The sequence below is a fragment of the Panthera onca genome, chromosome B2 (assembly GCF_046562875.1).
Source record: "Panthera onca isolate mPanOnc1 chromosome B2, mPanOnc1 haplotype 2, whole genome shotgun sequence".
Classification (NCBI taxonomy): domain Eukaryota; kingdom Metazoa; phylum Chordata; class Mammalia; order Carnivora; family Felidae; genus Panthera; species Panthera onca.
Window position 1 is genome coordinate 124334209 of NC_138343.1, and position 22969 is coordinate 124357177.

The window sequence follows — 22969 nt, forward strand, 5'->3', positions numbered from 1 at the left end:
TTCTCTCCTTTAGGAAAATGATGATGATGATGATGATGATTCCACTTATGTGAAAAATACAAGGTATGGATAAACCCCGTGCTCCTCGTCTAGCAGTAAAGTAAAAGGGTTGACACTTGGAGTCCATTCTTTTCCCCAAATTTTCTGGTCCTATCCCCGCTCAGGGGCCCTGTCAGCAGGCTTTGTGCATACTTCGTATGGTCTCATACCTCCACTGTCTTTGATCAGGCCATCATTTCCTTCATCTAAAACGCAGCCCTGGGGCGCCTGGGTGGCTCAGTCGGTTAAGCAGCCGACTTTGGCTCAGGTCGTGATCTCGCGGTCCGTGGGTTCAAGCCCCGCGTCGGGCTCTGTGCTGACAGCTCAGAGCCTGGATCCTGTCTCGGATTCTGTGTCTCCCTCTCTCTGACCCTCCCCCATTCATGCTCTGTCTCTCTCTGTCTCAAAAATAAATAAACGTTAAAAAAAAAAAAATTTAAAACGCAGCCCCCTCTCCCACAGCCTATTTTTCACTTCTCTGAAGCCTCCTTTGATCATGCTCCTCTCCTCCAGCAGAATCAATCTCTCCTTGCACTAAGTCATCAGGGCACTTTATCTATGCAGTTATCATAGTGTCTCAATTCTACCTGCCCACCTAAAATGAAAGGTCCTCAAAGCAGAGACTTGCTCATTTTCACTTAATCCGTAATGCCCTGTGGGATACCTGAAACAGAATAAGTGATCAACGTTCTTAGCATAAATCAAATTATTATCACATTAATATTTTGTCCAATAGCAAAATGTTAGTGGAAAGTGTATAAAACTTAGATGAGATATATATCCTGTAGCATAATGATTCCTATGAGACATCATTAAAAAATTTAACATAGTCCTTAAAATTAAATCGATGCTGGGGTGCCTGGGTGGCTCAGTCGGTTGAGCATCCGACTTCGGCTCAGGTCATGATCTCATAGTTCGTGAGTTCGAGCACCGTGTTGGGCTCTGTGCTGACCGCTCAGGGCCTGGAGCCTGCTTCGGATTCTGTGGCTCCCTCTCTCTCTGCTCCTGCCCTGCTCACACTCTGTCTCTCTCTCAAAAACAAGTAAAGATTAAAAAAATATTTAAGAAATTAAATAGATACTATTTTCCCTACATATAACTATACTGAAACTCATTATTAAATAATAGTTACTGATCATTAATAGTTAAATCTATGGTAGAATTTTTATAAAATCATCATTTCTTTAATAGTCTATCACGGTATACACAAATATCAAATCATTATGTTGTATACCTAAAACTAATGCTATATGTCAATTATGTCTCAATAAAATTTTAAAAAAACATAAAAAAGGCTAATAGTCTAAAGAGGCTCATTTTCTTTTTTTTTTTTTTTATTTAATGTTTACTTATTTTTGAGAGAGAAAGAGAGAGAGCACGAGCACGGGAGGGGCAGAGAGAGAGAGAGAGAGAGAGAGAGACACAGAATCCGAAGCAGGCTCCAGGCTCTGAGCTGTCGGCACATAGCCCAACGTGGGGCTCGAACTCACAGACCACAAGATCGTGACCTGAGCCGAAGTCAGACGCTCAACCAACTGAGCCACCCAGGGTGCCCCGCGGCCTCATTTTCAAACCCACAAATAAAAAACCATTCTCTCTCAAGACAGCTTCTCCAACAAACTCAGAAAGCAGTTTTTCCTATTCTCCTTCAGCCTAATTAAATGTTTGAAGGATGATGGAAGTGGAAAAGAAAAAACATATTTTTGAAAATATCCATACAAGAACATTGAAGTCAGTGTGTCCAGCTGGAGGGAGGATCCCAAAACGATGTCATAATAATGACCCCAAATCCCCTTTCTTAGTGAACTTATTAGGAAACGTATTACAGGAGAAAAATAAAACCCCTAGAGTCTAAAATTAATTTTCGTAACGCTTTGCCGTTACCAATATGCCTAATATGTGCATATTTTGAACAGTCTAAGTTTAGAGCACGTATAAATATCCTCATATCCTTTCCTACCGCATAGTTCGTCAACGTGTGACTCCCAAAATACACATATCGATGAAAACCCCTCTAAAAACAAAAAACAAACAAACAAAAACCCTAAAAAGAGGGAGGTCAATTGTATCCTTTTCCCCTAAGCATCTGAGTAATCTGAGGAAGTTAAAACAATCACCAACCGCCAGCCACAGAAACAGGTGTAACTCTTCCACTCACGAAATTACCCTCCTAAATCAGCCTAAAGAGAAGTCAGTCTACAAATCAGAATTACTCAAGATCATGAACCAGCCAAACAAGAGGAACACGAGTTCTGCCACAATTTCCTTGTTAATAAAACATAAGCCCATAACCATAGAGAGTAACTGGACTGTCATTACCTTTAATCATCAAGTAAACAGATAAAAACTGAAAGGAAGATGTGTCAAGTTAAAATGTCTAGGCTCCTGATAATTTCTGCACAGATAACGAAATACTCTAATATTTAAGTTCACTTAAGACTTACAAATTTAAAACACTTTATTTTAAAGCCCACTATGTATCTGAAAAACTCAAAGTTCTGTAATGAACTAGAAGATTTCCATAAAAAGGTAGTTTATTCCTGAACTCACGTTCTCCAACTTTTGACCCACTTAAACCTTGGTGACAAGGCTTAAAGGAAGGGGCTAATCACTTCCCTTTCAACCGCCAAGTCTTCTGAGCGGTCAGGCAGTTTGAAACTTCAGGAATAGCCAAGTTATTTCGGGACCCATAGGATTTACAACAGTAATGGTTTGAGGAAACCACACGATTTAGGCTCCTTCAAGTCCTTTCCCTGTCCTTAGAGGAGTTTAAAAATAAGCAAGAAAATGATTCTCAAATCGGCAGACCAATTTCAGGGTGGCGTCTTGCCACGGCGCATGATAATCACAGAGTTACAAGATCCGCAGAGAACAGAGCAAACCACAGAAACAGCTCTTTTCTGATCCTCCTCTTTGATCACGCTAAACAGATCTAAGCCTTTTCCGTTTTTTGTTTTTGTTTCACCTCTTCCTCTTTTCCTCCTTCCTCCTTCATTCCCTCCTTGCCTGTGTGACCCTCTCCCTCTCTCTCCCTCCCTTCTTTGCTTGACATCAGTAAAGTTAAGCCCTAACAGAAGTCACCTACGATTCTGTTGATGATAATGGCTGGCATTTGTGTTCTATTTTTATTTCACGCATCTCTGCCAACTCAGCTATTAATGATAATAAATCCACAGCCCCTCAAGAGGAAAAAAAGTTATATGTCAGAAATAGAATACTACATTTAAAGTTTGAAAAAGCACTTATTTTGAGGCAGATGTGCTTCTGACAGCTCTATTAAGTGATTCGACTTTCTCTGAGCACTTCACTTCATGCAAAAGAAAGGCTATAGCCCAGGGCCCTTGGGGTTTCTGTTTGTCTTTTGTGGGGTTTTTGGGGGGGGGGGGTGGGAGGTTGGGGGGGGTGAGTTTGGTTTGCTTTTTTTCCTTCAATTCTTTGAAAGCTGAATGAATTTTATTTTTGTGAGTAGAATGAAAGTGACACCAGAGACCCTGTTTTCAGATGCCTTTTCCATCCTTCAGAAGTTGCTCATTTGCTGCATATCTATTTAAGAAAACTTTCTGTGGGATACATTGAAGGAAAGGCTTCCCAAAAGTGTTCTGGAAGGTCAGCAAAGGAATCTGCTGCTTGACCTTCCCAGAGGGGTCAGGAAGGTCAAAATTAAAGAATAGACAGGAACACAATCTGAAAACCACTGAAGAGAGGAGAAAGGGCTCCACCGGACCCTAACAGGTTAGTCTTGTTTTGTGAAGGTAACTCTACTTGGATCCTTCATAGTTCCAATTCAGAGACTATATACAAATATTTACTAAAATGCTCTTAAATGACACTGAGAGAGGAAAATATGTGGTCACTGCCTCTAAACAATTGCTCCAGTTGGCTTTTCTAATCAGGTATTCACAAAACAGACTTCTTCGAAATGTCACTTTATCTGAAAAGAAAAACATCTTTATAATTATTATCTCTGAGACTTTACAACCAAAACACAGAATAACTCTATTGGGTATCCAAAGCTTTTGATATCAGGAGTGAGCCTCTTTTATTAATTCTCTAATGTTTGGAAAATGAGAGAAAGGCTAACAGTTTTTCTTGAAATTGTTACTTTTCTCTGAGCCTCGTTTCTTGAGTCACAGGGAAAAAACATTTGCTTTTTAAACTCTACTTTCAACTTATTCAAATTGCATCTCAACATTTTTGGAGCTCTCCTATATATTCAATGAGCTACTACTGTGGGCCTAGGGTGCAAAATGGGGACTGCAGCATTTCAACATAGAGTATTCAAAGATCATGTTAATTCTGAGTATTTGGGATATTACTGGCTTATTAAGAAATTCACAGAGGACGCCTGGGTGGCTCAGTGGGTTGGGCATCCGACTTCAGTTCAGGTCATGATCTCATGGTTCTTGAGTTCGAGCCCCACATTGGTCTCTGGGCTGACAGCGTGAAGCCTGCTTGGGATCCTCTGTCTCTCTCTCTCTCTCTCTCTCCCCCCACCCCCGCCCCTCCCCTGCTTGTGCACATGTACTCACTCTCTCTATCTCTCTAAAAAATAAATTAACATGATGGGGCGCCTGGGTGGCTCAGTCGGTTGGGCACCCGACTTCGGCTCGGGTCATGATCTCGCGGTCCATGTGTTCGAGCCCCGCATCGGGCTCTGTGCTGACAGCTCAGAGCCTGGAGCCTGTTTCAGATTCTGTGTCTCCCTCTCTCTCTGACCTTCCCCTGTTCATGCTCTGTCTCTCTCTGTCTCAAAAATGAATAAATGTTTAAAAAAAATTTTTTAATAAAAATAAATAAATAAATAAATAAATAAACAAACATGAAAGAATTTAAAAAAAAAAAAAGAAATTCAGGGGCACCTGGGTGGCTCAGTCGGTTAGGCATCCGACTTTGGCTCAGGTCTTGATCTTACAGTTCGTGAGTTCTAGCTCCGCATTGGCTCCGTGCTGACAGCTTGGAGCCTGCAGCCTGCTTCAGATTCTGTGTCTCCCTCTCTCTGTGACCCTCCCCTGCTCACACCCCCTCTCTCTCTTTCTCAAAAACAAACATGAAAGAAAGAAAGAAAGAAAGAAAGAAAGAAAGAAAGAAAGAAAGAAAGAAAAGAAAGAAATTCGCAGAAAAGACAGAGTCAGACCAGTTTTTTCAGTCCCATTTTACATCATTCCCATTTGTGTTAATGAGGATCAAATGTCACTTAAAGTGTTTGACTAAAAATACTCAGTGGAGAAGAAGTGGTTTCAGTCATAGGAATACGGTCTCATCTTCAGTATCTTTTTTAATTTTTTTGAAGCAGATGATGTGAAGATATGGAACTGAAGATATGGGGAGGCAATTTCAACCATATGAAACACATGAGCATATACCTGGTGTCCAAATATCAGCCGGCACGAAGAGAGGGGAGGGAGAGGAGAGGGAGAACATAACACGTTATTAGAGAAAGTGGCTGATGGTGAAACCAAAGCTTAAAAGCGGCAAAGCTACACTTGTTTATTACGTGAAACAGTGCAGTGATCCTCCTTGAAAAGTCACAGTGGTTTTATAGAAGTGTTTAAAAATCTAGCATTTACAAAAAGAACCGGGATGGCCTAAGTCACAATTTCATAACATTAATGCAAACACGTGCTTCATTCAACTGTCCTAAGAAGAAAAGCCAACAAAAGATAAACATGGAAAAAACTTATTTACCTATTACAGCCACATCCTACTTATCAAGAGATCACTTTTCTGGCAAACTCACCCACTCAACATACGGTGAAGAAGTCAAGAAGCCAAAATGGTCTCTGACCAGAGAGCATCACTCACAGGATTATGGCTCAAGATCTTATTATCATTTTTTGACCAACCCTGTTGCAATAAATTGGATCGCCCCGACCCTCCACACAGGGTAACAAATTAGAAATACCAAGTCAGGGCGCGGTGAGGACAAGAGGCAGGCACATCTACACGGGGAAAGAGAGCCGACAGCCTTCCAGCAGAAGTGGCACAAGCGGCAGGCAGTGGAGACCCACTTTGTGCCAAAGCAAAGATCTTACTCATCTCAGCATCCACCAGGGAGCATCACCAGGTTCTTACCCGTTCAGTGACTATTCGCAGTGACGCCCGAAGCCTCAAAGCAAGGTTCAACTGTGCTGTGTGGATTGAGCAGAGACACTGCACGGTGTCATGGAAAGGGAGTGACCATGTCACAAGAAGTGGCCTCAGACCCAATCTACACCATTATTATCTATATGGCATCAGGTAAGTCACTTCGTCTTTCAGAGACTGTTTTCTTGCCACCAAAGGGGATAATGTCACCTCTTCTGCCCATCTCACAGGACTGTCATAACAATGGAACGAGACCATACACGTCTGAATACCGTGTAAGCCATAACCTGCAAAGCGACTCCATCTGCAGAGTATACTTTAGAACAACATTCATAAGAAAATATTGCTAATTCTGAAAGATGAGGGGCACCTGGGTGGCTCAGTCGGTCGAGCGTCTGACTCTTTGATTTCGACTGAGGTCATGATCTCACAATTCGTGGGATTGAGCCCCGCCCTGGGCTCTGTGCTGTCAGTGTGGAGCCTGCTTGGGATTTCTCTCTCTCCCTCTCTCCCTGCCCCTCCATCACTCATATTCTCTCTCTCTCTCAAAATAAATAAATAAACATTTAAAAATTAAAAAATAAAAAATAACATTCTGAAAGATGAATGAAGCAGGCTTCTATTCTATGAAAACACAAATAAATAAAAGGCATATTCCTCTAACATTTTATATCAGCTAACATGTAGTCCATATTAGAAAAGTATCTCTAACCAAATACCAGTTGTTGTTTTCTGTTGTTGTTTTTTTTCTTTTTTTACAATAACCTTTTGTTTCAAAGGAAATGAGTTCTCCCTCCAATTAGACATCGGATATCTGACCCATACAGGCTAGAGTCCAACAACTGGAAAGGGAACTTAAATGGACGCAACTTCTCAACTGATTTTCCTCTAAGGGGGACAGACAGTAGGCCAGTAAGCATGATAGAAAAATCCCCAGAACAAGGCAGAAATTCTTCAGACATTGCTATTCATGAGCTTTCCCCTGGGTCGGTTAGCAGGTGCACATAATCTGCGGAACGCAAGCTCTGTGACACTGTGCTCCATCAGGCAACAAGGGTTACACTGGAAATCACTCAGTCCCGCCTAATTTTTAAGCATTTCCCCTTATGGGAGAGGGGCCCAGAGGTCAACCTAGAAGAGAACTTGCCATGGGGAACGCTTACATGCTCATGACTGTAAGTCAGTCCTCAGAGCAGATGATTGCTGAGATGCACCACAAATCTACATTGCATCTCAAGACACTTCAGAGGTGCGAGACCCTTCTACAAGAGTGAAATGACCATGGATTATTCACAGAAACTCCATCCTAGTTTGTCACTCTTAAACATTGTGAAGGAGTGACCTGGTACACAAGAATATTAAGAACCTACCCAAGGAAGTGAAGTCTACTGAAAGCAGTGGTTTACCCATTGAAGGCTATGATATAATAAGGGAGTCACAACATCACTTCGGTAGGTGAGGACTGACGTTTTCTGCCTAATAAAACAAAAAGGGGCACCTGGGTGGCTCAGCCGGTTAAGTTTCTGACTCTTGATTTCAGCTCAGGTCATAATCTCAAGGTTTGTGAGTTCGACCCCCAAGTTGGGCTCTGCACCGTTAGGATTCTTTCTCTCTCTCTCTCTCTCCCTCCCTCCCTCCCTCCCTCTCTCTGCCCTTCCCCTGCTTGTGTGCGCTCTCTCTCTCTCTCTAAATGAATTGATAAACTTAAAAAAAAAAAATAAAACAGAAGAGAAAATTGTTGCATGGAGTCATGTGACAATGAAGTAGCTTCACAAAACTTCTGCCTCATTGTGCGTGTGTGTGTGTGTGTGTGTGTGTGTGTGTGTGTGTGTTCAGTTGACTCTTGAATAACATGGGAGCTAGGCGCACCAACTCCTCCCCTCATTCCCCATTCTGTACAGTTGAAAATCTGTGTGTAACTTTTGAACTCCCCAATAACTTAACTACTAAACAGCCTACTGTTGACTGGAAGCCTTAACAACTACATAAAGTCGATTAATCCATATATTTCATATGTCGTATGTATTATACGCTATATTCTTACATCATAGTAAGCTAGAAAAAAAGAAAATATTATTAAGAAAAACAGAAGTAAGAGAAAATACATTTACAGTACTGTACTGTAACTATTGGGGAAAAATCCATGTATCAGAGGGTCCATGCAATTCAAACCCATGTCGTTCAACAGTCAAATGTATACACAATGTGTGGACTATAAACCAATCTAAAGTGTACTTATTATTATGGACATGGGCAAAATTTTGAGAGTCATTGACAAAAAGTCAACTATAGGGGCACCTGGGTGGTTCAGTCGGTTAAGCATCCAACTTCAGCTCAGGTCATTACCTCACCATTTGTGGGCTCAAGCCCCGCATCCGGCTCTGTGCTGACAGCTCAGAGCCTGGAGCCTGCTTCGGATTCTGTGTCTCCCTCTCTCTCTGCCGCTCCCCCGCTCATGCTCTGACTCTCTCTCAAAAAAATAAATAAGTAAAATAAAATAAAGCATTAAAAAAACTAAAATAAAAAAATTAAAAGTCAACTGGGGGCACCTGGGTGGCTCAGTCGGTTGAACGTCCGACTTCGGGCTCTGTGCTGACAGCTCAGGGCCTGGAGCCTGCTCCGGATTCTGTGTCTCCCTCTCTCTCTGCTCCTCCCCTGCTCACACTCTGTCTCTCTCTCAAAAATAAATAAAGATTAAAAAAAAATTTTTTTTTAAGTCAACTGTAATTAAATTTTTCTGGCACTGAAAAACTCAAGACATTCATACTATAGTTCTACTGTAGAAGATTCTTTATTCCATCCCAAACAAGCATTTGTTATAGAGCAACCTGGCTCAACTTGCTCAGAAATTTGAGGAAATGTTACTGATTTGATTTCTGTTCTGACCTCTGTTAGTCGGAGTTGAGGCATAACCTTCAAGATCTCTAAAACTACCTCTGTGACCTTTCCGTCGTTACAATGACTTAAGCACCCAGGTCAAGTGGATAAACTAACACATACCCAGTGTGTGGGATGTAACCAAGGTCTGATGATCCGAAGGAATGTTAACGGAGAAAAATCCCAACGTTGCCAGATTCAGAAAACATCAATAGCCCATCAGAATGCCCCAAATGCAACCGGGTGTCTCAAAAACTGCTTACAAATCAAACAGAAGTGGGATCCTTAGGACAGAACAACATTCAGGCATTCATACCTGAGGACAAATAATGGGACGGCCAGCTAAAAAGAAAAATGGTTAAAAGATATTTTTATAGCAGGAATAGAGGGTATTGATTAACTCTGCAATAAAATTACTTTAAGGTAAAAGTCAAAGTTCCTTTCCCAGGAAGTCAAAGCACTCTAGGTACTTTCTGTTGGTGAAAAAAAAACTATGTAAATAAATAACTACTGGTCAAAACGACCACAGCGACCAAGCCAACACCAGCCACAACCACCCACCAAGACAAATTCACAAACTGTCTTTTGTATGCTTTGTAAAAAGAATCCCCAACCAATCAAGACCGAAGCAGGACACGCCTGTGTTCAGGTAGGAATTCTGGTTTATCTCAAAATGTAATCCAGAAACACCCGACACCCAGTTTCTACTTTAGCTGAGGCGTTTCCAGTTACAAAGTAAACGAGAACCTTCGGGAATAGGGGCAAGGGAACCGTATCAACAGTAAAATATATTTACTCTTACTCTCCCTTTTAAAGTTTACTGAAAAGACAAAAATCGAGTGATACGGTTTATGGAAATCTCAACTGCTGGTGGCTTTCACTTGCAAATGGGCTTTTCTTCGAGAAGGACAAACATACATTGAACCCAAATCAGATAATTTACGTGCGCCACTAAAATTATTTTAACCAGCGAATACATTAGCCTTTGTCCTTGTTCCACACCCTTTCAACCACACATACAAACTTTATTAAGCTGTATCTTGAAAACAACCTCAAAATACTACAAGTGTACAAGTAGTTGTGCAAACAGCACATCCAGGAACTTGACCGAGTCCCAGCAGACTACCATTACTTTACCGATTTAGAAGACCGGATTAGAAAACTGTTGGCACAGGGAAGGCAGCAGGGAGAAGTATGGAGACTCATTAGCTCCTCTTGCCTTATTGTTTATCCCATCTTCTTCCCTCCTCCAGTCTACTGCCACCTTCTCCCATTAGCTGCCACTCAGTCCCGCCCCCAACACACTCTTTTTCAAAAGTAGTAGGGCATGAAAATGGCACTTAATGAATGCCTGCTCTAGGGAAGGCCCTGTGTGCAGGGTCATTCCAGGTTACTCACAATTCAAGCCATTTTCTCCTGGAATCCGAGAGAGGCTTGCTCCTCCATGGGGCTCTCCCAAGGCGCTGTTCTCTATCAAGCCTACCTGGCAATAGAAGCTCTCAAAACACAAGAATCCATAAGACAAACCCAGATCGTGGGAATGAGTCTAGCAAAGGGTAGTACCGGCCCAGGGGGAGCACTAGCTGGGAACACCAGCTAACAAATCCTTCAAGGGCGACTGTCTCAGACACCTGATAGGCAAGCGCCCACCATGTACCATATATATTTACGTAGCCAAAGTATTGTGCAACCGGCATGGTGATGGGTTCCAGCAAGAGCTAAATAAATAATTGTTGGTGTAATGTCTCTGATGACTAGTCAGCCATCGAATTTCAGCCATAAATGACAGAGAACAATCTGGGATGCCAAATTTGGTGGGACAGAAGAGAAAGGTTTACTAGAGCTGAAGAGGGGCAGACCACAGAGGGGCAGACCACAGATCACTACAACCAGCTTCCAGCCTCCCAGCGTCACACACGCATGGCTCTGTATACAAACAATATGTCTGCTGGTTATATGTTAGTTTTCCGATCACATTTATTAAGATAGTGGTCACCATAAACATCATCTTTAATTAGGAAGATAGACATGCAATGTGAAGACTACCCACATTTCGTAAAGCGAGAAAACACATGACCATAACTACAAAAATCACAGATGATATGCGACACCAACAAGTAAGTCTTAAATCCCGGGACTTCCCTTAATAAAGAAAGCCTCACACGAAAATCTGTAGCTCCATAACTATCCATAACTCATGTGCCTATATAATTGCTTCCAAGTGCTCAGCACTTTGTCGCTTCTCAGGCTCTACACCGCTCAAATCCATTCTGTGTGCCATAACCAAGCAGTTTCCCCTTAACACTGCCTTGACCATATGTTCACACAACAAATACCTACTCTTGCAAAGTGCAAGACACTGGATAAGACAGAGAATAGACTTCAAGGAGCTTCAAATTCAGGTAAGGTATGACGCACCTGCCTAAAGAGTCTCACAGCAGAGCCTGTACCTTTGAACCCAAAGATACTGGGTCCAAGACCTCAAGATACCCTACGTGCTTTCAACATCCTTTCTCTTCCTGAAGAATTACACTCGATTCCCTGTCTCACCACCTCTGTTTCTCTGCCCGGTTTTCAGTACTCCCTAGTGGCCCTTCCTTGCTTATCACGCTATTATTTTATCTGATACTTACGGTATCCAGACAGTATTTATTAAATGAGTTTCCTCATGTAACGTGTTATTAATAGTGTCTAGCCATGGCAAGCCCTCATTAGATGCTTATAGGCAGTTGGACTGATCTACACATGACGTTCAATTGAGTATTTTAACCATTTCAGGATTTGACATCAAAACTGTGGTATATATTACCTGAAGGATTATGTAACGGAGATGACAGCTTCCAGTTGGGTTGTCTGAGTTATACAAGTACTCTAAAAGCACTTATTTCTAAGGGGTGGCTCAGTCGGTTAAGTGTCCAGCTTCAGCTCAAGTCATGATCTCATGGTTGGTGAGTTTGAGCCCCATACCAGGCTCTACACAGTCAGATTCACTTCCTTTCCTCTCTGCCCCTTGCCCGCCCTTCAAAAATAAATAAATAAACTTTTTAGAAAATTCGATTTAAAAACACGTGTTTCTACACTGAGAATTCTACAGAATAGTATATTCTACACTAGTACAACTACCTCTTTTGGCTTAATTGACTATCGATAATTGCCAGCCTCTTCGACAGTATCATTTAGTACAACCAGATCCAACCGGTAAGCTGATACAGTATCAAGAAAACATACACTCATTTATTCAATAAAAAAGCTGCACCTCCTACCCACATGTATGACTAGGTATTATCCCATTTTACAAAAATGAAAACTAGAGTTTAAACAGATGATGTGACTTGTTCCAGGTCACGTTATGAGCAAGTGACAGAACCAGAACTATTAGATTTCCCGACTCAGTGCTCCATGCACCATTCTCTCTTTCCACTAAACTTTACTGAATACCTACTATGTGCCAGGCTTGGGGAAATACTGCTTACCAAAACATACAAAAACCTCTCCTGTCTTAGAGGTTAAGTTCTAGTTTTAGGAGACAGTACTGTTAAATGATAAATAAAATGTTAAATAAATGATAAATAAAATGATAAAAAAATGTTAAATGATGATAAATAAAGACAGTTACCCTCGAACAAGGGTTTGAACCATGCAGGTCCATTTATACACGAATTTTTCCAATAAATACAGTACAGGACTATAAATGTATTTTCTCTTCCTTATAAATTTCTCAGCATTTTCTTTTCTCTAGCTTAGGTAAGAATACAGCATATAATACACAGAATATACAAAATATGTTCATCAATTCTTTAGCTTCTCGGTAAGGTTTCCGGTCAATAGCAGCCGTCTTAGTTAGTAAAGTTTTCGGCGAGTCAAACGTTAAATGGGGATTTTTGACTGCATGGGGGTCAGTGCCCATCACCCTTGTCTTGTTCAAGGGTCAGCTGTACATAAAGCATATAGTATGTTAGATGGTGTTAAGTGCTTTGGAGAAAAATAGAGATGGGGCTAGAAAGGCTAAGAGGAGGGTAAGATGTGACAACTTTAAACAGGGCCATGGAGATGGCTCTTGAGCAAATATCTGAAAGAGGAGAGGGAGCGGTCAAAGGGGCATAGCTGGGTGAAGGGAAGGTCAACCTCATGGCCTGCTCTCAACAGCAAGGGTCCTGATGTGACTCAAAGGTGCCGCTGGGGGAGCCGTGGAGTGAGGGAGGCAGACCGCGGAGGAACTTCCCGCACACTGTGGAGACTATCAAACTCGCTGAGAAGGAAAACCACAGAAGGGTTACATGACATGACTTATGGCTGATGTTTTGCAAGATCACCGAGGCTGCTCCATCAAGATTAGCCTTCCTTGGGGTCGGGGGAGGCCAGAGACAGGGAGAGCAAGGGTGGAAGCGGAGGAACCGGTCGAGAAAGAACCGCACGAGCACGCTGCTGCCTCGCCGTGTCGGACACGCATCAGCCGGTCTCCTACCTCATCTCTGTTTGCTAAGCCAGCTTCCCTGGGGGTGCAAACACTGGTGATCAAACGTTTCTACAAAGTATTTGATTCACACACAGTTTGAGTGAGCAACAGGAAACGGAAGACTGCCACCAAAATTATGCTCCCCCAAAGTGAACCCTCTCTTTTGCGATACTCAAGAAACTTCAGAGTCAGGGGCGCCTGGGTGGCTCAGTCGGTTAAGCGTCTGACTTCGGCTCAGGTCATGACCTCACAGTTCGTGGGTTCGATCCCCGCGTCAGGCTCTGTGCTGACAGCTCGGAGCCTGAAGCCTGCTTCGGATTCTGTGTCTCCCTCTCTCTCTGCGCCTCCCCTGCTCATGCTCTGTCTCTGTCTCTCAAAAATAAATAAATGTAAAAAATAAAATTTTTTTTTTAAAGAAACTTCAGAGTTGGGAGCACTTGTGAGGTTACAGTCATCAGTATATTGGACAAAGTGAGCACACAGGGCTACCTATGACCCACCCCCCTGCCTTGTTCGGCACGGTGCCCTGTGCAAACAGCACTATTAACAGGGTCCCAGATGAGTTATGTTCACCCAGTCAGCAATCGTTTATTGAGCACTTAGCCTGGGGGATAAAACGGATAAATAAGACTTGGTCTCTGTCCTAAAAGTGTTCAGTCTAGCTAAAGACACAGACACATAAGCTGTAAGTACAATCTAGTATATAATAAACATAATTACCGAGGTACGTAGAAGGTGGAGAAATCACACAGAGAAGGGAATAATCAGCTCTACCCTTCGGGAACTAGGGAAGGCTTCACGGAGTTCTAAAGAAAGCAGAGAAGGTCCAGCAGGAAGCCAGCAGGCAGAGGCGGGGACTGGAGCATGATGGCCCAGGGAGCAGGAGATACACGGTAGGGCTGTGCAAGAGCAATGCATCCATTTGCTACTGGGGGAGTTTAAAAAGGGCAGGGGAGGGAGGGGAGTGGGGGGGGGGGGTGCACAGGGCGCAGGGCCCACACTCCATTAAGCAAGATAGGCTTTATTTTGTAGGCAGTGGAGTGCAACAGAAGAGTGAGCCAACTATATTTGCATTTGGGGAAGATCACTCTGATTACAGTGTAGACTCAAGACTTACAGATGGCTCAAAGGGGGACCAGAGTGAAGATAACAAGGAGTAGAAGACCACTCAGAAGGCAAGGTGAGAGCAGAGCAGGCCTGAATAGTTTGGATGGACAAGAGGCTGCAGATACAAAAGACCTTGAGGAATTTAAAACTGATAAGACTGGAATTAACGGAAGTGTTTCATAGGAAATAGTGTCATTAAAAAACACTTTATTTAAAACTTTGATAGAAAATATTATGGTTAAACCAAAAACCCTTGAAATTACGTAGAAATATAACACATTCTACAGTAATTGTAAGAGGCTTATAAAAACTAACACTAATTAATGTGTAGGGTCTTTTGAAATTATTTTAAAAAACAGCTGTTTGAAAAGAGCAATTTCAAAAAAGTTTTCAAAACCGAGTAAAGGCATTTCAGTGAAGAAGAACACCGGGTTACAAACTTCCAAATGAATGCTCTGACAATAAGTTACTTCTTTTTTTTTTTTTTTTAACAGTTTTATTTTTATTTCTGAGAGAGACAGAGCATGAGTGGGGGAGGGGCAGAGAGAGGGAGACACAGAATCTGAAACAGGCTCCAGACTCTGAGCTGTCAGCACAGGGCCCAATACGGGGCTCGAACTCGAGAACCTCGAGATCATGACCTGAGCTGAAGTCAGACGCTTAACCGACTGAGCCCCCCAGGCGCCCCAAAGTTACTTCTTTTAATACTCTCTTTCTAATAATCTAAGTAAGTGTCTAATTCTCAAAACAAATCAACAAATTTTTAAGACAATAGAGGATATTAGATAAAACACCATTTCAACAGAATTTCACCAATTTAATAACAAATAAGATCATGTTTGCAATAAAACAAGGCAGCAAGACAACAGAGATTCCCAACTTCAAAAGAAAAAATAATCAAAGGTCAATAAAGGGCAGTCTCAGTGAACCAGATAAAATTTTAAGTGGCACTCACTATTCGTCTCTTTCACAGAATGTCAGTTTCAGTAGAAAGAAGGGAAACATTACAGTTACTGCACTGAGAATATTCTGCTCATCTCTTTTATTAAGACACCACGATGAACTCCATTTAGCTATTCTTCCAATGTACCTAGTGACCCTCAAAAGAAATATTGCTTATTTATCTAGTTTTACTCTCAAATGCAGGGGGGGCTACTTTAGCAATATTTGCCAATACTTTTTAGGTTTCTTTAATGCCGTGAAGAAAATGTCCTTAAATCCCACAATTTTAAAGATTTTATGATCAAAAATAAATCACAGCTGTTTACATGGAAACAGGATCTTGACCTTGCTGCTTTTGGCCTTTTGTGCCTCCCCCCCCCCCCCCCCCCCCGTTGTGATAGCTGAAATCATTGCTAATCTAATTATGAATAAGGATCCTGTTTTCTGCCAACTATTTTACTAGGGAGGACACTGGGATGAAATTACTTTAAACACAGCCAACTCCCACACTCAACAATTGATTATCTTGTGTATGGATTATTCATTACCCCTGATACCTAGCAAGGCTGTTGGTTCTCTGGCTCTTTTTTGTAGTTCCTGGGACGGAAAAAAAAAAAAAACACTGAAATTCAAATAATTCAAATTGGGTAATGTTACTGGCACATATGATAAAAGTCCTGAAGAGGAGAATGAAACTATGGTTTAAATTGAGGCTTTGCATGTCAATTACCCTCTCTATGCACTGACCTGCCAATACCAGGATCATCAATCACCCCTCTGCCCAGCTGAACAGAGCAGGGGAAACAACAAAACATGCTTTGCTCAGTGAGAGGCTACCCCATTATTATTCCACCTCTTTTGGTTTTATTTGACAAGAGAAGGGTAAGTGAGCAAGATGGGGGAGCACAGAATAAATACTAGTCATTAGTTTCCCTTGAGAACCTTCCGCAGTGCTGGAAACAAAGCAGGAGCTCATTAAGTGTTGTGTGAATCAATGCTAACAGCCAGAAGGCCATGCAAAACATGAAAATGCTCAAGGTAAAGTATCTTTATCTGGACCTTCTCATCTAAGCCATTCATTTTACAGTTTTCACAATTATCCTGCATTTTCTCTTTAATTCCCCATTAGATGTCTTATCTGCTTCTCCATTTAAGAATGGATTCCATGACTTCACAGGCTGGGTGCTATATTTCTTTGTATCCCACATGTAGTAGGAGAAGTTCCTTCAATAAATGCTCTCACGGATCCACGTGAAAAGCTACCTATTGTCTTACCTCCAACTGACTTCCACTTTTTTACTACATTGGCATCTATTAAAACAGCTCATGATTCACTAAATTTATACCCAAGAGGATACTGATTCACACCCTTGATTTTTATGGCTAATTAAGTCAAAACATCTTCTGCTATTATAATAGGTCATATCCCACTAAGAATATAAGAACTGATCACTGCTGTTACTTAATTCATTTTTACCTTCCTGAGTACAAATGTTTTTAAGTTTTGAAACTTGCCATGGGCTGGAATAAAAGAAAACATGCAGGGGCCTAGTTGGGATTGCTTTGGACATATCAATTATGTATCCTCTGGTTACTTTTTAGACTCAGGAAAAGTAACCTATTGATAGCATCTAATCTTATAATAACATCCTCCAAAAATTTTCCAGGCACTGTAGTTTTATACTAAGTTTCTTGAGTATAAGCGGCAACATTAAACTACAAATGTATAATAGGTTTGTGTACGGAAAGATACCCATAAGACTAACTGCTTAAGAACTTTATTTTGATGTTAGTAGTAAGCAATCCGGCATGGGCATTCCCTGCAAAAAGAACTTCTGAAATGAAACGTCAAAAAACTGTTTTAGAAAATGAACATACATACAACATACTGACCACACTGACAGGAAGGATTCCGTGGGCTAACTGCGCAAAGGAATGTGACCTGGAGACAGCGGCCAGGGAGCAGGCAGGCACTCTGGCCTTGCGGCAGCTGCTGGATGGAAGGGAGAAAGCCCTAAGGCTGCATAACTGGACACCCCAGCCGCCAGAGGTACCATGGGGGGGGGGGGTGGTGTGGCAGGGAAGACACAGGACGCTACCCTAAAGCAAGGTTAACTTGTTAAGCTACACTGCCCTACCTCTAGCTGCCACCGCCTGGTGGTGGTGTCTGTCTGTGGGGGAGGGGAGCAGGGAAAGCAGGTTTTTAGAAACCTGTGTAGATTAAAGGGAGTTGGGGAGCAGGCTGAAAGGAAAGCATGTGGTCTGGACGGACAGATAGGAAGTAAAAGAAAGCTGCTATGCAATTCCCATCGGACCAGCATGTCTCCACTGCACGTTTATCTGCAACCAAATCCTAGTATGGCCATTGGGCATTCTTAGCACTGATGGAGAATCCTTGCTAGAGTTTTAGCTGTACTGGACGCTGCTAATGGAAAACAACAACAACAACAACAACAACAACACACTCTAATCCTGAATAATTTTTCTGAAAGGTTTATCCTCCTTTGATCTGGAAGTGTCAACAAATGTCACTTCTGTATTTCTCCGAAGGTAAGGGCCATTTGAAATAAGGGTCAGCAGGTATAACGTGCCCCTGGGACAGCGTGTCAAACTTGGGAGACAATTTTCTTCTGTAAGCCCAATGTCAGTCAAAAACAGAATAGAATCGTACCTACTATGATCTCTAGGCAGCTCTTTAAGGCTTTCCCCCCAACTCCATATGTCAAAAATGGTAATATTACCCACAGGCGATTATTTCCAAGAACCGAATAAATCTACACCCTGTATCATGCCTCCACTTCTCCTCATGGGGCGACTGTATCCCCAATGACATTAAGGGATAAAGGGCACAATCTTTTGTATCGTTGCAGAAACGAGCCCCCCCTCCCTTTACAAGCCATCCCAGTTCTCCACAAGAACGTCATTATTTTTCACAAGTCAAGTGTACGGTGTTTGCTTCATTTCCCAGCTAAAACGAACACATGCAAATTGACAGTCTCTTTCCCTTTAGTGTTAATTTAGATGGAGCGTCTCCAGTAGAAATCCTGAAGCGACACGCTCACGCGCGTCTCATCTTTAACAGAAACGTGACAGTGACGGATTTAAAACAGTCACAAAAGAACCCCCTTTGGCAAAGGCCAAGGGGATCAAAACTACACCCTCTGACCACCACAACACGACTGCATCCACCCTCCAAACGTTTTTGCCTCCAGCATGACAACCCACCCATTTGCCACAACCACAGCTCGTTCCCGATTTAGAAGAGGAAAGTTCGTGGACCCACTAAACCACACAACTCCGTCCAGAAAGCACAATGCCTTTTTCTCTGCGTGGCACTCATGTCCCATCTGAACTAAAAACCTGCATATGTAGGCTCAGCGTCAGCGGACCACTGCTGACCCCCTCCTTGACATAATAAACAACTGACATCTTCTAAGAGCATTAACTCGTCCCTCCTGTGCCACAGTTTAATAGAGAAGAACAAATGGCTTAACACACAGTATACAGGAGGAAGAGCCGTGTGAAATCCTGAGTCCGTGGAATAGAACCACCGCGCCCATCGGCACATATTTAACTGTGTTTATTCTCTCGGGTTTCAGCAGTTTTGTTTCCTACAAGAAGGGAAAGAACAGGTCGCTGAAAGATTCCAGCGAGGTTCCTTTCGGCACGGGAAGAATGTGATAAACAGGGAAAACACAATCACGCGGAATGTCTGGACCCCTTTGTAAGACTTAAATAGCGCCCCCCTACCGGGCTTTGCCACAGCACTGAATGGGGAAACCATTTTAGAGCTTAGCAGTTCAGTCTCTACAGTAAACAGTCTAAGAGGAAGAACTCAGAAACTCTAAACACAGAACAGGGGTGTGTTAAGAAATACTGAAAGATTTCCCTCTCTCCCACTGGGGCTCATATTTTTCTTCACCTTGAGGAAGGCAAAACACGCCAAGCCTCGGCACAGAGACCAAACACGGGTCGGAAAAGGAACTTGAAAGAAATCCAAAAACTCCTTTTGGCCACAGTATCAAGGGCAAGCCCTTCGTGTGTTCCTCTTCCTTGATGTCACTCTAACACCTGTTTGTGGCAAGTGTCATGAACTTCATCAATCTTCTCAAAGGAAGGTGCAAGCAGACCATTCCTGACTCCCAGAGTTTTGTCAGCATACTGTTTCAGAAAAGAGCTCCGTGAGGGTGGTTTTACCATTGAACTTTTCACAAAAGTCACCTGAGTGTGCGGATCTGCGGAGGGGAAAGGGTGCTGAAGACAAAAGGCGGCTATTGCGCCCTTCTCAGGAGGACACCGTCTCAAGCTGAATCTAGCTGGAAGAGCGCTTTTATTTTAGACATGGAAACAATCAATGTGAATGACACCGAATTCCAAGACGAAAACAAACAAAAAGTCCTAAGGGGGCCAAAAATCACGAAGGGGAATCAGCGATAGAAAAAGAATTCTACATTGCAAACTTCTAAGAATTTAAACAAAAACAAACAAACAAAAAACATCAAATCACCTTTTCTGGGCTGGGTTCTGTAATTCCAGTTTTCATCATCTGCTTCCACCTGCTGCCCACAAACCGAGAGCTCTCCATCACTGCGGAACAGCCTCTTTGTCTGCCTGGACAAGGAGGAGAAATTTATCCAACTCACAGCACGTGAGAGAGACCCTGAATTTGACTTGAGTCTGAAAGAACCTGAAGAGCCTTCCTTTTTCATCTTCTTGCACACCAAGCTCGACTACAGACAAAGGACAGCCCCGCAAACCAGACGCTGGGTTTTACAACTGTTCCATGTCCTTTAAACGAACCTGCTCCTTCCCACTAATTCAGACAGCGCTGGGAGTCAGGCACGGCGTGATGCGGCAAGACTGCTTGCTCCTATGTCACCCAATTACAAAGAAAAGGAAAATGAGGGGTTAGGAAACAAAAAGAAAAGAAAGAAAAAAAATTTTTTTTTTTTTTTTTTTTTTATCCTAGCCACATTGCGGCACTTGGTTTGGTGTAACTTTAAAAATGAAGCAACGCGTTCATTTCAGGAACACTTGTCAGGACTTGGAGAACGGAACCAAGGCACTCCGATTCTTTGGTGGATACCTAGCATCCCATACTGTAATCCTGCTCCTCTCCCAGGCATCCTTCCCCACACAGGCAGGGAGCAGCCGTCTGCTGCAGACGGAGGGAACTCCTCGGGCTGGAGAACGAGGTTCGGGGGTCAACCCGGGCGCCCCGTTTAAACTTCGCCCACACAGGTGTCCCAGGAGAAATCAAAGAGTTCGGCTCCCTTGTCGCAGCGCAGCACCGAATCATACAGCGCCCACTTGCCCTCTTTCCCCGTCTGTGAACCGCTCAGGATCCACAGGACTCCACAAACAATAAACCAGGCTGCGTGGCTATTGCTCGGATCACAGAGTAAGCGCTCCTGGGAAAGGCGATAGGCTTCCCGGACACTGAAGGCACCTCATTGGAGACAGAAAACCCCGCCTCCTCTCCACAGTCAATACTTCAGTGGCAGCTCAAACTTCTGAACTCCAGCAAAGCTACGGAAATGCAAGTCTGTGCAGAATACAGACTTCTGGAAATTTAGAAAAAGAAGAAGAAGAAGAATTCATGATTGATCATCAGACCACACTTAGGAAGGTAGGATTTTGAGAAGGGGGGTTAGAAGAACATACAGTTTTATAAACATCCAGCACTCTTTGGCTGAGTTAGGGATGTGATCATCTAAGAAAACGTACTCCCAAAGGGAATTAAACTGAGTCTGCGATTCCTTCTTTCCCAGCTTTCAACAAAGGTGAAATGCAGCCATTCTTGCACCTGTTGCTGTCCCTGCTGTCTTCCACCAGCAGCCAGAGTGCAGGGTGAGACCAAGGACCCTCTTCTGCCTCCCCACTGGCAGCCCCTGGGGTCATTCCTCTCCAGCTTTGAAAGATCAGGCTATCGCGAAGAACCATCATCTGAGAGCTATGTTAACAGCATTTGGCTGCAGGCTCTAGCCTGGAGACTCATAAAACCATTAATTATGACAAGCAGAATATCTAGAGCCACGTGTTGGAATGCACTGGGTGCAGCATTTCACCCAAAGCCAACATAATTCCATGGTCCTAGGGGCACTAAAAGTCCCTATCACTTTGCATCACAGAGACTTGGGTCAGGCATCCCCCTCCCCCAAGTGTTATTCCCAGTAAGCTAATAAGCAACAAGGAGAGGCCTGGGTCCGTCTCACTTTCCTTTACTGGGCACTGAGCAAACATATTAAAACTAATACCTTGCAACAGAAAATAAACTTTGACTAAAAAATTATAAAGGCGGATTTTGCATCATATGTCTACTGCAGCCCACCGAGATTTTAAGAAAAACGCTCTGCAAGTTTATAAGCTCTGTAAGTTTACAAGGACTGAGACATTTGTAGAAGAAAAACACAGAGCTGCTATGAAGCGTGTCTCGGATGGACAGCTCACACTACCAAGAAAACCACAAGACTGAACAGGTACTGGGGGACTGAAGGGCAAAGCTACAAAACAGTCCAGGTAATTAACAGATTTGGAATCAGTTTAATTTTCTTTTCCTTTAATGTTTACTTTTGAGAGACAGACAGAATGCGAGCAGGGGAGGGGCAGAGAGAGATGGAGACACAGAATCCCAGACAGGCTCCAGGCTCTGAGCTGTCAGCACAGAGCCTGACGCTGGGCTGGAAACCCATGGACCGTGAGGTCATGACCTGAGCCAAAGTCAGATGCTTAACTGACTGAGCCACCCAGGTGCCCTGTGGAATCAGTTTAAAAGCTAAAAGCGTCCTCAAGAGTTTATGTAGTTTTCTGTTTTGTTTTTAAGTTTATTTACTTTGAAAGAGAGAGAGCACAGGAGGGTTGTGGGGGGGGGGGGGGAGAGAGAGAGAGAGAGAGAAAGAGAGAGACAGAGAGAGAGAGAGAATCCCAAGGAGGCTCTGCACTGCCAGCACGGAGCCCGATGCAGGGCTCGAACTCGTGAACCTGTGAGATCATGACCTGAGCAGAAATCAAGAGTCAGTTGCTTAACCAACTGAGCCACCCAGGTGTCCCAAGGGCTCATGTAGTTTAAATCCCTCGATTCCCAGATGGAGAAATTCAGGTGTACACAAGGTATATGACATACATAATATCACACAGAGGGGTCAGGAATGGGACCAGGTCATGTCAGACACCACTGGATTCAAAGGTTTGCCACTTACTGGGAGTGCTGGCTACATCACCAAGCATTCTGAGCTATTAAACTGGAATGATACCTCTACTTTGATCCGTTTCATAAGGGTAAAAATGGTAATAATTATGCATAGCACCAGTCAGTGCCTATTCAAGTTCAAACATCAAATAAGTCTTTCAGAGTCAAAGACACTTTTGAGAATCTCAAAATATAAAATAAAAAGTAAAAAAAAAAAAAAAAAAAAAAAGACCATTGTGCCGGAAAATATACAAACATCCGGAATGTTGCCTTCC

At 42.9% G+C, this 22969-nt stretch overlaps 1 protein-coding gene across 2 annotated transcripts in view; it reads right to left on the reverse strand.

Annotated features, from left to right (window-relative positions):
• The window catches only part of NHSL1 (NHS like 1), a 132328-nt gene extending 111986 nt beyond the window's left edge, over positions 1-20342 (reverse strand). For both annotated transcript variants that reach the window (XM_060616776.3, XM_060616775.3), the window contains exon 1: positions 20013-20342. In XM_060616776.3, the coding sequence (XP_060472759.3) occupies positions 20013-20214 (202 nt within the window). In that variant the 5' untranslated portion in view covers positions 20215-20342. The remainder of the gene's footprint in view (positions 1-20012) is intronic.
• Positions 20343-22969: the final 2627 nt, after the last annotated feature.